Genomic DNA, 15,082 nt, shown 5'->3' with positions numbered 1-15,082 from the left:
TATCGGACTCATGTCTGCGGAATGCATGCTGCCTTTGAGCGATGGCAGTTACAAAATTAGAAGTGAACCATTGTGGAGAGTGTGGTCTGCTAAAGAACTTCCGTGTGGGAATATGTGTTTCAATTGCTACTTTAAACCATTCAGTAGCCTAATTTTCACACTGTTCTGTAGAAAGAGAAAAGATATAACAACATGGGGCATCTCGGATGTGATCCCTTATGACTTCCTAGTCCGCTTTCTTATTGTATCTTGTTGTTTTGAGTAACGGCCCTTCAACTTGGGGCCCGAGAGTTTAGGTTGATTTCTACAACGTGATCAGCATTCCTGAGTGAGCTATGAGCATTTGTTACATAATCCCTGAGAACTGTGGTCAGAAAAAGATTTAAAAGTGAGTCCTGCTGATCCTGACAATCTGGGAGACGGGTCAGGAATGTGGCTGTCTGTGACAAGAAATGGGATATGGAAAAGCTATGTGTGATGCTACCAGCTGCGTCTGTTACCAGAGAAAGCAAGCCAATTACTGTGGTGGACAGTAAAGTCACCAAATACATGTACTTGGTCACTAGTCATCAATTCAGTTTAACGTTCCATTTTACATGCTGGCATGTGTTGGATGGCTTTTAGAAACCAACTTCAAAACTATCTCTGACCAGGTCTTCATTTAACCCTCTCAAATCCATTATCACTTTCTCCCTTTGGCCTTGTGTGCTGAACTTGCTACTTCAACTGGTCTACATGTACTAATCCAAGAACTTTCATCCAGTATTTAAATAAACAAAGACAATTTTTATTGCATTTACATGTTAAGGGACCAATGATGCCCAGGAACCACAAAAATAACTTGCCAGATTTTAGAAGTACACAAATACTGTGACCAGTGACTGAAGAGTCAATCAAAAGCAGAAATCCTATTTAATCATTTCTTACTAAAATAGCAGACAAATCATTGGGATACCATGATATTGATGTCACTTCTGGGTTGAAAAAATCAAGAAAGAATGGGATGCACCCTCCCCTCTTCCCATGAAGAATGGAATCATTAATTCCAAGGAAGCGTTAATAACATTCATAATCCTTTCTGCAATACAACAATATTTCTTACAAATAAACTTTGATCTATGAGTGACTTGCTCATCAAGTTTCAGTCCAATGATATGTTGGGGGGACACTTTAGTAATCATCTCATTACTAGAAATTGTGATTCTCAAGTTTTATCTGTAGAGTCATCTCAAAGATAATATCTATCAAAACAAGCCCCTGCAGGTTCATGAAGAGGGATGTCACAGCTAAAATCAGAACGATGCCAGGTCGGTCAGAGTCATAGACAACTTATCCATGTGTGTTTATCTTTGAATGATGAGACAGTTGGACATTAAGGATTGAAACTTGGACAAATCAGAAATAAGCTAAATATGGTTGGATTGCAGAAAGGTTTCTAATTTGTTTTTTCACAATTCTATGCATGGCAGTTCTTTTTGTCACCCTGCGTATCAGTTTGAAAATGATAACTGCAGATGTTAATATTTGCGCTGTTTATAAAGTCACACATCCACGTCGAGTAATTTCATGCAGGTCTGTAGACAACAAAGGAATTAACCTTTTTACCTGGCAATGTTCCCGTCTGGAGACTAAATATTAAAAAATCTGTAGAAATCAATCTTACAAATCACCAATTTGTATGATAAATAATTTAAATGTCATGGAAATGTTCAAGATAGTTATGGGGTTGTGATCTGTGGGATTAAAGCATTATGGGCGACTCTCAACATGATGGCCGAGGTTTTGTGTAAGAAGAACAAAAAAAAAAGACAATATCAGAGGACATTGCGTGTATTGATCTGTTTTTCTGTATACATTCAATACATTGTTCAGGGATTTCAATTCCATTGCCTGTGGGAAATGAACTGACAGATCTATTACTACAAGAACAAATTCGTTAATTAAAGTGTTATGGTGGGTGGGGTGTAATCAATGTAGAGGAAGTTATCCAAAGTGTAGAAGATTAAATTGATTTTGGTCATGTGTTTATCTTAAGAACATCCAAGGAAAGTAGTTTTTGGTGCACAAAATAAATAAATAAAATAATGGGTAGACCACTAACGACTTTGAAACAGCTGAAAACATGGGATAGACAAATTAAGATGTAATGGAAAATTATGAAGGCAAGAGGCGAAGAAGTCTAACCCCGTCAGGCGACGAAGAAGTCTAACCCCGTCAGGCGACGAAGAAGTCTAACCCCGTCAGGCGACGAAGAAGTCTAACCCCGTCAGGCGACGAAGAAGTCTAACCCCGTCAGGCGACGAAGAAGTCTAACCCCGTCAGGCGACGAAGAAGTCTAACCTTGTCAAGGAAAAACAAAAGACTCAAATGTGAAAATCAGTAAATATTGATGTGACACAAGCAATTAAATATTGATGTGACGCAAGCAATTTTTATGCCATCTGATATGTCACACCCTAATTAGGGATAAATTATATTTTGAAATATCCTCAATTTACTAAGTATCCAATCCACATTCATCTAATATCAGCCCCCCCCCTCCTCCTTCATGTAAATAAATTACTTCATTTATTGTTCAGTAGTTTTTCTTATAACCTGATAACATTCTCACATGGGAACAAGCGGTTATCTAAACAATGACTTATGGGTTAAGAATGATATTTTTAGAATTTCTATTCTACCACACAAAAATTGCAATTTGAAAATATCAATGCCAAATAGCAGGTAGTAGCACATAGAAGAGTTCAGGTAATTACACAGTAATCTATACACCTGTAAGTTTTTACATAGCAGCCAAGGTTTTGTAGGAGTCAAGACGCCATGCTAAAATATACTTTCAATAAAAGTTCCGTTCAGATCAACACTCTTCAATGATAAATACAAAAGTAAATGTTATTTCTTGTCTGTCTTGTAAAGCCATAATTAAATAACCCTAATAAGAAGTTCAGTTAATTCTTCTGTAGAGTAAATAGCCGAGGCCAATACCCAAGCCTATCGTTGCCCAACGCCCGATTGTGGAACTTGATAGGACTGACTGCCAATACATTCCTCTAATGATGCTCTGTATTTCCTTTGTGAGTTGTTCGACCGATGGCCGCTTCAGCTGTTGCTCGTGGTACTTCATCAGGTAGGGTCGGCGATCAGTAGAGAAGTATCGGCTGTCAAGGCCTAACATAACCAAACGATTCAGCAGAACAATCAGACTGATGTCCGCAGCAGTGAAACGGGCACCAAACAGCCACAGTTCTTGGGTACTGTCAATAGCACCTGAAAGGAAAAGAAAATATATTAATTTATCTATTCACAAAATAAAGTTGGATTTTCTGTCTATGAGTCTGGCTAAAAGACAAAAAAAACCCCCAAAACAAAGGATATACTTACAAACCTTACATCATCAGATTCAGTATGAGCCTAATCAAGTTATCTTCTATTAAATAAATCTCAAAGCTGTGTGTGCGTGTGTGTGTGTTTGTATGTCTGCTAAAAACTATTGCCATCCACATCGTACAGGCATGAATGCGGCATTGTTAGAAAGAGCAATCTCTCGGACGAAAAATTAGAAAAAATTGTGAATTATTTTGAATAGAAATGTCATTTTGTTTGAAGAGGGGTTCAGATAAAACTCTTGCACGTTACATTCTTCCACTTTAAGAAGATAAATTTGTAACATTATAATATCTGGGCCCATCAATAACGCATTAGCTTGCTAACAGGAGTTATGCGAGTTTGCACTCGGCACACATTGATTTTTTTTTTTGCTTACAAAAATTTGCTATTGGCTGATGGCACCAAAGTCCCTTTTTTTTTTTTTTTTTTTTTTTTTTTTAATGACTGGGCAATATATATATAAAACAAAAACTTCAATATTCATATGTTGAGGATCAACAGGGGGGGGGGTGCATAATGGAGGAGGAAGTGAAATTAGTAATTTTCAAGAAAAAAAAAAGTTTTAAATTGAAATTTTTATTTAAATCAAATTCATTACTGCAAGTGGCATGAGAGAGGAAGTGGGAGGAACTAAGAAAAAAAAATAGCAACTATAAAACAGACTTATAAATAAAAAAAAAAAATGAAGAACAATAAAATTAGTCATGCAGAGGGGGGAGCTTTAGTATTTTTAATGCAGAAAAAAAAAAAAAACCCAGTTTTTCAATAAAAGTTTTAAATTGAAAATTTTATTTAAATCAAAATCTCAGCCATGGATGTATTTTTTACATTTGATAAAAATATATGCACATATTACATGCTTTGGTTATAGTCAGCTAACATACTTCCTAACTTTCAGCGTGGCTGCTACCGGAAGTGGTGACAAGGCAAATCAGTTCCTTCAGGTTTTTTTCTTTCATGCCCCAAAATTTGGCTACCAAGGGGTCAAAGTTCAAAAGATTTGACCTTTGCAATGTCTAGAAAACTATTCAGCAAATTTTGGGTATAAACATTTGAAATTTTACATAAAGACATGCAGCAAGCTTTTTTTAATCAGTTTTTGAGTGGAAATTAGACTGCCAAGGGGTCAAAGTTGAAAGAGTTGGCCTCTGCAGACTCTACCAAACTCCAATTTTGGGTCTAAACATTTGAAGTTTTAGATGTAGGTTACCTGGACATTAGTCAAACATATATATATATATATATATATATATATATATGCACATAAATTATGAACAGTACATACGGCCCGAGCAAAGCCGGGCTGAATTGCTAGTAACAACTATAAAACAGACTTATATAATATTACAAAAGAAAAACAATGAAAATATAAATTGAAATTAATCAAAATGCTGTGACAAAGTTTATTTTCAGCATTTAAATGTTTGCAGCTGTACATGTACTTTTTTTATTTTGTTTTTCCAAGCATTCTTTTTTTTATTTTTTTTTAATTTAATAATCATTGAAAAGTTGTTTTGGTCTTATTTTAATTAAAAATATTCAAATTAGTTTTATTATTGTTTTGAGAAGTATTAAAAACACTTGGCACTTCTTTTTTTAAAAGAATTATTGAAAACACTTAAAAATTTGTAAAAACTATTTTGGAAATATTATGTATTGGATACGTTTTTTTTTCAATGCTTGAAATTTTATTATTTTGATAATTCTATTTTTTATACTTTCATAAACATATAAATTCAAATAAAAAAAACTTATTCTTAAAATTAAAAAAAAAAAGAACCTTTTTATAATTTCATAAACATTTTTTTTTTATAAAATTTCAAATAAAATAAAACCTTTTATTTTTTAATTTTGTTATTAAAAGTGCAAACAGACTAATTGTGTTATTTTTATCTTTTTATAATTTTGTTCATTTTTATTGTATACTTTTCGATATTGTCCTTTTCTTATATTTTATTTCAATAAATTGCTTCACAATAGAAATATTGAAGAACTGATTTGTCTTGTCACTGCTCCTGGTAGCAATCATGCTGGAAGTTAGGAAGTATGTTAGCATATTTTTTTTTTTATGGTAATTTGAAAATTAAAAAAATGATTTAAAACATTTTCATAGCTAAATATTTAGAGATTTTAAAAGCATTGGAATCTGTAAAAAATTTTGGAACTGTCCCATCACTAGTTAAAAAAACAACAAGCATAGCTGATTGCTAAAAAAAAAAAAAAAAAAAAAAAAAAGGCTCTCAGAAACACATAAATATGAAAATCCATCTAAAAAAGTAACAAAAAAAAGATATGACTTACTTTCTTGAGAAGAAAAAGAAGACATAATAAGAGTTTCCATTTCATCCAACACATTTTCTAGTTCATCCAATTCTTGCATCACTTGTTCAACGTCCATAACGGCTTCAAACCGTTGCGCCATCAGCTGACTTTTCGCAAGATAAATATCACGGAATTTTGGATTCTTTTCCGCTAATTTTAACAACATTCCAAGTTGACTGCCATAGTTTTCTAGAAAAAAAAAACGGTAAATAAAAAAATTTGAAATTTATACAACAAAAACATAATATAAGCAAAACTACTTGGTGTTACCCAAATGCCAAATTCTATGAACGTGGCATCAAACTGATTTGTCCTTATTATGGCATATCAACTCCTTTGGAGATTATTTAAACAATAACTTTTGGAAACAAGTCATCAAGTACAACTAAATCAAAATATTGCATTTTAAGTAAAAACACTAGTATATGCTCATATGTCATGTCCAAATCAGTAAAAATTACAAAAATGATTGAGCAGAAGATCTGCTCAAACTACATTTTTTTTTTACAAAAACAAAACATTGTTTTTATTGATACGCTATTTTCTAATTTGAAATAGTGAAAATTAACCAAACAAGGAAGTCAAGTTTGTCATACAGAATATATTAATCTGCTAAAACTGCATAATTTGATAAATTTTATTTTTCTTGTAATTATTTTTTACTGAATTCACATTGGTAAAAGATTTTATGCTTCAAGTTCTTAATATCGTCAAATATTTATAGATTATTTGATTCTTGCTCAGAATTAAAAAAACAAAAAAATCTGTATGATGTACATACTCGTCACAAAACAAAAATATCATATTCCAAAAACCATGTAAATTGATCAAGTAGTTTTATTTTTATAAAGAAAATAATTTCTAAGCAGTTAATGGGAATTCATAAGCATTACAACATAAATCACACAAGTTTGAATTCTTGTTGAATCATTTCTCTTGTTTCTTGAAATTGTTTTCAAAATGGTAGGCAAACAGTCATTTCTCAATTACACATAGCATTTGATTTTCTTATTTAAAAAATAAGACTACTTGATCAATTTACGTGATATTTTTTTTTTTGTTTTGATGGTTTAGTTCAAAGTTCTGCATTGGTTCCCTAAATTTGACAAAGATTTCCAAGTTCAAAAATTGCAGCCGAAGAAACATGAAAATAATAACCACGATGAGAATAGCGATACGAGTAATCCAAAGTATCGTTGCCTCAAAAATTCAAAAACATTTCTGTAAATTTATTCTCATTAAAAACTATTTGCACCCAGCGTTTCTTCTTGGGTATATTTTTTTTTTATTTCATTAATGGTCTTTCTGATATTTTCTTTTTTCTTGAACTACAAACAAAATCAACAAAACAATAGTTATGCAGAATAATTCTGTGTTTTGCTGAAATTTTCTGGGAAGTTTATTTAAAATGTTGAAATGTGCCAAAACAAAACTGCAGCAGTCAACATCATTTAAGAAAACGTTGATTTATTATATATATATATCATTAAAAAAAAAAAAAATTTTAATTATTTTTTTTTTTATTTGCGATCAATTGTTTTTGTCATTTTTATTCATGAAACTAAAAAAAAAATTACTGAATACGAATGCAGTAATATATTACATCAGCAAAGTGAATTATTTTTGTGATGCTGGCATAAAAAGAAATTAAAAATAAAATGATACATTTAGAAAACCGTTCTTCCTCTAAATTAGATTTCTTTAATTTATAAAATTATAAGATATCAAAATTAACTCCAGATTCACATATTTGTATGTAAAAAATATGCATACACACATCTGTATGTAAATACATGCATACACACATCTGTATGTAAAAAATATGTATACACATATCTGTATGTAAAAAATATGTGTACACATATCTGTATGTAAAAAATATGTGTACACATATCTGTATGTAAAACATATGCGTACACACATCTGTATGTAAAACATATGCGTACACACATCTGTATGTAAAAAATATGAATACACACATCTGTATGTAAAAAATATGTATACACACATCTGTATGTAAAAAATATGTATACACACATCTGTATGTAAAAAATATGCATACACACATCTGTATGTAAAAAATATGCATACACACATCTGTATGTAAAAAATATGTATACACACATCTGTATGTAAAAAATATGTATACACACATCTGTATGTAAAAAATATGCATACACACATCTGTATGTAAAAAATATGTATACACACATCTGTATGTAAAAAATATGCATACACACATCTGTATGTAAAAAATATGCATACACACATCTGTATGTAAAAAATATGCATACACACATCTGTATGTAAAAAATATGTATACACACATCTGTATGTAAAAAATATGTATACACACATCTGTATGTAAAAAATATGCATACACACATCTGTATGTAAAAAATATGCATACACACATCTGTATGTAAAAAATATGTATACACACATCTGTATGTAAAAAATATGCATACACACATCTGTATGTAAAAAATATGCATACACACATCTGTATGTAAAAAATATGTATACACACATCTGTATGTAAAAAATATGCATACACACATCTGTATGTAAAAAATATGCATACACACATCTGTATGTAAAAAACATGCATACACACATCTGTATGTAAAAAATATGAATACACATATCTGTATGTAAAAAATATGCATACACACATCTGTATGTAAAAACCATCAAATTATTACAATACAAATACAGATCCTAAATTACACTATGTATTACTATTCCTCTATAATATCTTTCTCTCATTGAATAGATAAATCTTGTTAATTCCACCACAACAACTAAGTTGCTTGGAAATCCGTAAAGATGATTTATGGTGATGAAGGTTTTGTGTAGAACCATTCACACCTTTTGATACAACTACTAATGTTAGTTTGTTCAATAAAGACGAAGCAGACAATATTCCCAGGTTTTACATCAGTTTCTCCTTCTACGTGTCTTAGTGAAGTCTGAAGGTGTATCTCTCCAAATGGATTATAAACGCCTCCAGATACTAACCTGAAAATTTCTATTTTCTGGTGTGATACATACAGCACCTATCATTTCACCCGTCTGGTACTGGCCAGGTTCATTGTTGCTTTGGTGATCTGGTGAAAACCGGTTCGGCAATGTAATTATGCCATGTGTGAATGTGATATATATATATATATTATAAAGCTGAACGTCTGTGTGTGTGTCTGGTCATGAATAGGCTCCTATATGGTTGACTATTATAGAAAACTGATCACATACAATCATAGAAGATGTATCGAGACACAGGAATGGGTATGTTTGATCTGGCATAATGATGATTCATTAAAATTGTGGGGTCTGCGTTCGCACCTGGTCCACAAAGTATGGAAAAAAAAAATTAAAAAAAAAAAAACGTTTACAAGTGTTTTTGATATAGATGTACATAATAATACTTTGATAAGTATGTTTTAACTTAAATAGGTATGGTATAATAAAATTGTGGGGTCTGCGTTCGTGCCTGGCCTCCATAGAATGGAAATAGGCACAAACTTTAATAAAGACTATTCATATCTATCTGCGTAGGTATACTTTGATAATTATGTTTCAGCTTGAAGAAATATGGTATGATAAAATTATGGGGTGTTCGTTCATTTGTTTTGTTCATAGAATGGAAATATGTCACAAAGTTTAACAAGGTTTTTTAATATAGATCCACAGAATATTGTGATAAGTGTTTCAGTGTGAACAGGTATGGTATAATAAATTATGGGGTTTATCTATTTTATTTTTACTTTCATCATATTTTGCTTTGGTTTTGATACCCCCAAATTCGAAGCTATCTTTTTACAACCCTTTCTTTTCATAACTTATCATACTTTCATAAATCAGAGTCCATTTTCTGTAGGCTGTTTTTGAACCCAGTCAACGACAGGCACTTTTGCTAATATATATATATATATATATATATATATATATATATATATACTCTGTTTATAGTGTGGGTGCTGTTGTGCATGTTACTCTACATTATCAATAAATACGTGTCTGAAATGAGAAAAGTTTAATCTCTCGGAACATTTTCACACCTACTTGTGAATTTCCATCAATATTTATCTTAAGGTGAAGAGATACCCTTTGAAAAGATTGTACTTATTTTGTTTATGACCCAATCCTTTGACAACTTCACATCGCCAGGTTACGTAAATAGTTGAAAGATGCTGAAGCAATTATCCAATCAGTTGTCAGAAGAAAAGTTTTCATTAAAACATGAAATTCAAATCAAACAATTTTAAAACCAAAAATGACTTTCACGACACAATGTCAATGTGAAATCCCCCTTTTCCTGTGTTAACAATAGTTTTAATGTTTAGAAAGCCATTCTTAATATGAGGTAGGGGGGGACATTAAGTTTGGAATCAATCTTTTGGCAGGCTTCGCTTTGAAATCTTCCGACTGTTTACCTAGCCCCTCAGAAGATGCCAATGCAAAGTTGTTAGAGATTGAATAAGTCCCAAAAATATAAAAGTAAAAACAAGAGATGGAAATGAGTAGAAGAAATAAAAGCACTACCTGACTACAAAGAAATGAAGCAAAAAAACTACCCAACTACTAAGACCACTCAATATACACTTGACTCAGCTATATATATATATATATATATATATATATATATATATATATATATATATATATATATAGCTATAAATATAAATATAGCTATAAATTGCACTGTCTGAGCATGCTCCTGCTTCTCGCGTTGACTTCCGGTCAGTTTCAAATCCTCAGGTAAGTCATTCTGTGTTTCTTTTGTTCATTCTATTTTTTTTAATTTTAATTTTTTTATTTTGTTGTGCAGTTACACTACAAAAATCTAACCATAATCCTCTTCAATGATGACGTTTCCAAAGCCCCAAACGTTTTTCATATTCATTAAAAAAAAAATGTAGATCTGTAATTGTTGGTGTCTGAAGAAAACTTTTTTTTCTCCACATATATCTGATTATATATATATATATATATATTAGGGAGGGTGGCAGCTTTGCCTGGTTTTAAAATACGCTTAAATATGATATTTTTATTTGTCTAGATTTCGTATATATTATTATAGTCGTGATTTCAAAAGTGAAAAAAAATATATTTGAGTGCCATTCGCTAGAATAGACACCGAAAGCAAAACTGTAGCATTCAAAGCTGGTGACGTTACCACAGACTTTAGTTTTCATACATAGAGTAAATTTCACAGTGTATAAGGATTATTTGATACTGGAGATATTCATAATCATACCCTATTTCCAAAAGAGGGGAGATATAACATATGAGAAATATTTGGAATCGAGTCTCCCTTTGCTGTTATTTCAGATCATTTGAAATTATAGCAAGTTTTAGTCCTTCCTCCATCAAGGCCAGAGGTTTTGGGGAAATATATATATATATATATATATATATATATATATATATATATATATATATATATATATGGCTCATTCCATGTCAAATCAACAATTTTTTTTTTGGGGGGGGGATAACATGTCTGACACGGATATTTTTCAAATTTGCTAGACTTATAGATCTGCATGAAATGAATTGAATGGAATCTATTAAACTTCTTAAGGTCAAGGGGTTCCTGAGACCTTTTTATGAAAAAGGTAAAAAAATGTGAATAGTGACCAACTTTGAAAGACAATATCTCGGTTATTTATTGACCTACAATGTTCGTTCATATATCATTCTAAATACTTGGATAGATGTACAATTTTATTTGGGTATTTTTTTTAGAGGTCAAATAAAAAAGTTGACCATGACCATGATCTTTTACCTGACTTATCTAAAAAAAAAGAAAAAAAAAAGTGTTTTAATTTGACATGGAATGAGCTCTCTCTCTCTCTCTCTCTATATATATATATATATAGACACACACACATATGCACACACACAAGATTATTGATAAATCTTGCTAATTGCTTACCTCGTATTTGCGTTTGCATTCGACATGGAATTTTACATCCACTGATTGAAAGGTCTGGATGCATGATGATCCCAAAAGTGATTACTTCAGCCTTGATACTGTCCAGCAGTTTTCGGACTCGTCGAACTTCTTGTCCAACCTCAAAAGATTCATCAGGGACAAGCGTCACAGCTGTAATGGGTAAAGAGAAGAGTCAATATTTAGAAAGAAAACATTTCTAAAAGTTTTTTTTATTTTGAATCTTTAATCGAAAGTTTTTCGCAAAAAATAAAAATTCTACATGTTTTAGGTGATTACTTGGAAAAAAAAAAAAAAAATGTGCAAAAAATTAAAAAAAAAAATTAGATTTATGAAAGGGGGATCACTAATGTAGAACAATCACTTTGTGACTAGCAAACATCAATAATTGCAAACTTTTGGGCCAAATAATGTACAAGAAAATAGTTAAAGATTTTTTTTTTAAGGTTTTTCTTTCAGCTGAGAAATCACATGAGAGATGAATATACATTTCATGTAGAATGATCACCCACTTCCTCACCAGTAATCATAGAAATGTTTAGTACAGAATTCTCAACTATATTAAGAAACAACGATAAAGAAAATCTGTATGATGTATGTATCCGTCACAAAATGACACTATATTCCAAAAATCATGTAAATTGATCAAGTAGTTTTATTTTTATAAAGAAAATCAGTTTTAAGTGATATATGCGAAATTGTAGGCATTACAACATAAATCTTGCAAGTTTAAATTATTGTTGAATTATCTGTCTTGTTTCTCAAAATTTTTTTCAAAATAGCGAGCAAGACTCCCTATCCAGTTATTCATAAAATTTGATTTTCTTATTTAAAAATAAAAAATACAATTTAGGTGATTTTTAGAATATGAGATTTTCATTTTTTCATGGGTACATATGTCATACAGATTTTTTTTTTAATCTTTATTTTTAATATAGAAGGAATTTTGGACAAAAACTGATACTTTAAAAAAAAAAAAACATTCCCTTCCCTCTCACTTCTACACACAATCTAGACAATGACTATCAAGGAGAACTTGGCAGATCCCTCAATTCCACAGGTACCAAATTTCCACTATGATCAATCACTACGGCATGTACTTAATAATGCTTATCCTTATTTCTTTGCTTTATATTATATCAACACTTTTTGGGTTATTTAATGCTAAATCCATTTTTTTTTTAGTTCTTCAAATATTTATTCATAGTATTTGTTTTTTTTTTTTTTAGAAGAAATTAAAAAACAAACTTGTTTTTAGTTTGGACTTTGCAGAACATGATTGAGTTTTGCAAAAATAAAAAAATAAAACAATAGCATCCATATTTGGTGGATTTTAAATCAGGAAGTCAGTATCTTCAGACAGCCTGGTCTGGTAGCAAGAGAAAGAGAGAGATTTGAAACAGTCAGACATTCAGAGTGAAAGATAGAATGGACCCCCACCCCTGCACAGCATAATCTAACATATAAAATAAAGTTAGAATTTTCCCTATTTTTTTTTTACCGAAATACCTTTCTCAAGCAAAGGTTAGCTCTGTAAGTGAAAGCTATATATAGAATTCTATGAATTCTGCTTTGTATGCTTTTTAGTAGCTGATTGCTAATTGCGCTTTCCAGAAATGTTTATTTTCTCATATTCATCACTTTTTGTATATTGCCTTTTTTTTATTTTTTTTTATTTTACATGGTGGTCACCACTTATCAAGGCCCGGAAGCCACTCAGGAATAAGGGTTATTGCAAGTACAGTATGTTAGTGTGGAGATTTATTGAAGTGTTTACTTGAGGTGGCGGTTCATTAGGAATTTGCTTACGTTGGACTTGAAGACATCCAGGTTGTAGTCAGGTGGAAAGCAGCTTCCCAACTGTTTTCTTTCTTAGTGATTTCAGTTCAAAAGTAGGAGTATAAGTCCTCATTTTCTGGCTCAAAATACCATAAAATAAAAACAGTAGAAATTTACTTAGTTTTTCAAAGTAAATAGGTGGTCTAGTCAATTTCTATTAATCATTATGCTTTCAACTATAAAAAATACTTTCCAAAATTACATTTCTAGATTAAAAATATGCAAATCTTTTTCCCCATGACATTTTATTATAATATACATAACAAAACGTCCTCTACAATTCTTTGTTTTGAGCTCAACCTTAATAAAACAATACACACTATTTTTCATTATTGATTGTTAAGCACAAGTGCTTAGGTTATTTAATTAAAGAGAAAGGATGCATACTGACTGTAGCAGCAGTTACTTTATTTATATTCTAGCAGTTATCATGCACTGGTCTACACTAGCAAAAAGGAAAAAAAGTTACCACCAATTATCACAGCAAGAGAAAGTAGGTCAGTTATTACAGAAACACACGTACCCCTGTCTTAGACTTAAATTACTTTAAATACAAAATATATTTAATCATATTAAAATACACTTAAATATCATGTTTTAATTCATGTAGATTTCATATTTATAGAGCCAATTCTCTATTGATTATTATATTGTACCTAATATATAGTACTGATTTCAAAAGTAAAAAAAAATGCCTTCTGTGCCATCAGCTAGAATCGAAAACAAAACATAGATCTCCAACCTTATCCATAAGCATATAGTTTAAATATATATATTTTTTTTTTTTTTTTACACAGTGATCACCACTTATCAAGGCCCGGAAGCCACTCAGGGATAAGGGTTATTGCAAGTACATTACATTAGTGTGGAGATTTGATGAAGTGTTTACTTAAGGGGGCGGTTCATCAGGAATTTGTTAACGTTGGACTTGAAGACATCCAAGTTGTAGTCAGGTGGGAAGCAGGCAGACGGAACAGAGTTCCACAGACGTGCAGTTCTAAGAAAGAAGCTTTGTTCATGGAATCCGCGTTTTGATTTAGGCACAGATATAGAGTGGGGGAAATTTTTCACAGTGGATTCAGCTAGACGGGTGTTTTTCATGAAAGATTGGCGAGGGGGGGACCAGAGATTGAAATTCAGACGAGCACCTGCCATGGAAATAATGATAAAACAAGGATAGGCTCGCAACGTCTCTTCTGCGGGAGAGAGGTTGTAGGGTAGAGAAAAGGGCATTCCCCACTAAGCCACGAAGTCCATTTTGTACTCTGTCAAGGCAGGATAGGCTGTTTTTAGCAGCTCCTGCCCAGATATGGCAACAGTATTCCATCCTTGGACGTACTTGGCTTTTATATATATATATATATATATATATATATATATATATATATCTATATATATATAAAAGCCAAGTACGTCCAAGGATGGAATACTGTTGCCATATCTGGGCAGGAGCTATATATATATATATATATATATCACACACACACACATACAAAAACTGTAAAAAATAATGCTTTAATCTATAACTTAATGTATGTACTGAAAAAAAAAAAAAAAAGGCTAATTTATTTATTT

At 31.3% G+C, this 15,082-nt stretch overlaps 1 protein-coding gene across 1 annotated transcript in view; it reads right to left on the bottom strand.

The window, feature by feature from the left end:
* Positions 1-2,340: 2,340 nt before the first annotated feature.
* LOC145284435 (ganglioside-induced differentiation-associated protein 1-like) overlaps positions 2,341-15,082 on the bottom strand; it is a 36,001-nt gene continuing 23,259 nt past the window's right edge. Inside the window, exons 3-5 of the mRNA XM_080133244.1 lie at positions 11,651-11,821; positions 5,689-5,898; positions 2,341-3,267 (exon numbers count right to left, since the gene is read on the bottom strand). Coding sequence (XP_079989370.1) covers positions 2,945-3,267; positions 5,689-5,898; positions 11,651-11,821 — 704 coding nt within the window. The 3' untranslated portion in view covers positions 2,341-2,944. The remainder of the gene's footprint in view (positions 3,268-5,688; positions 5,899-11,650; positions 11,822-15,082) is intronic.

This window comes from Euprymna scolopes, chromosome 9 (genome assembly GCF_053919585.1).
Source record: "Euprymna scolopes isolate OS-2025 chromosome 9, ASM5391958v1, whole genome shotgun sequence".
Taxonomy (NCBI): Eukaryota; Metazoa; Mollusca; class Cephalopoda; order Sepiida; family Sepiolidae; genus Euprymna; species Euprymna scolopes.
This window is presented reverse-complemented; position numbering and strand designations above follow the sequence as displayed.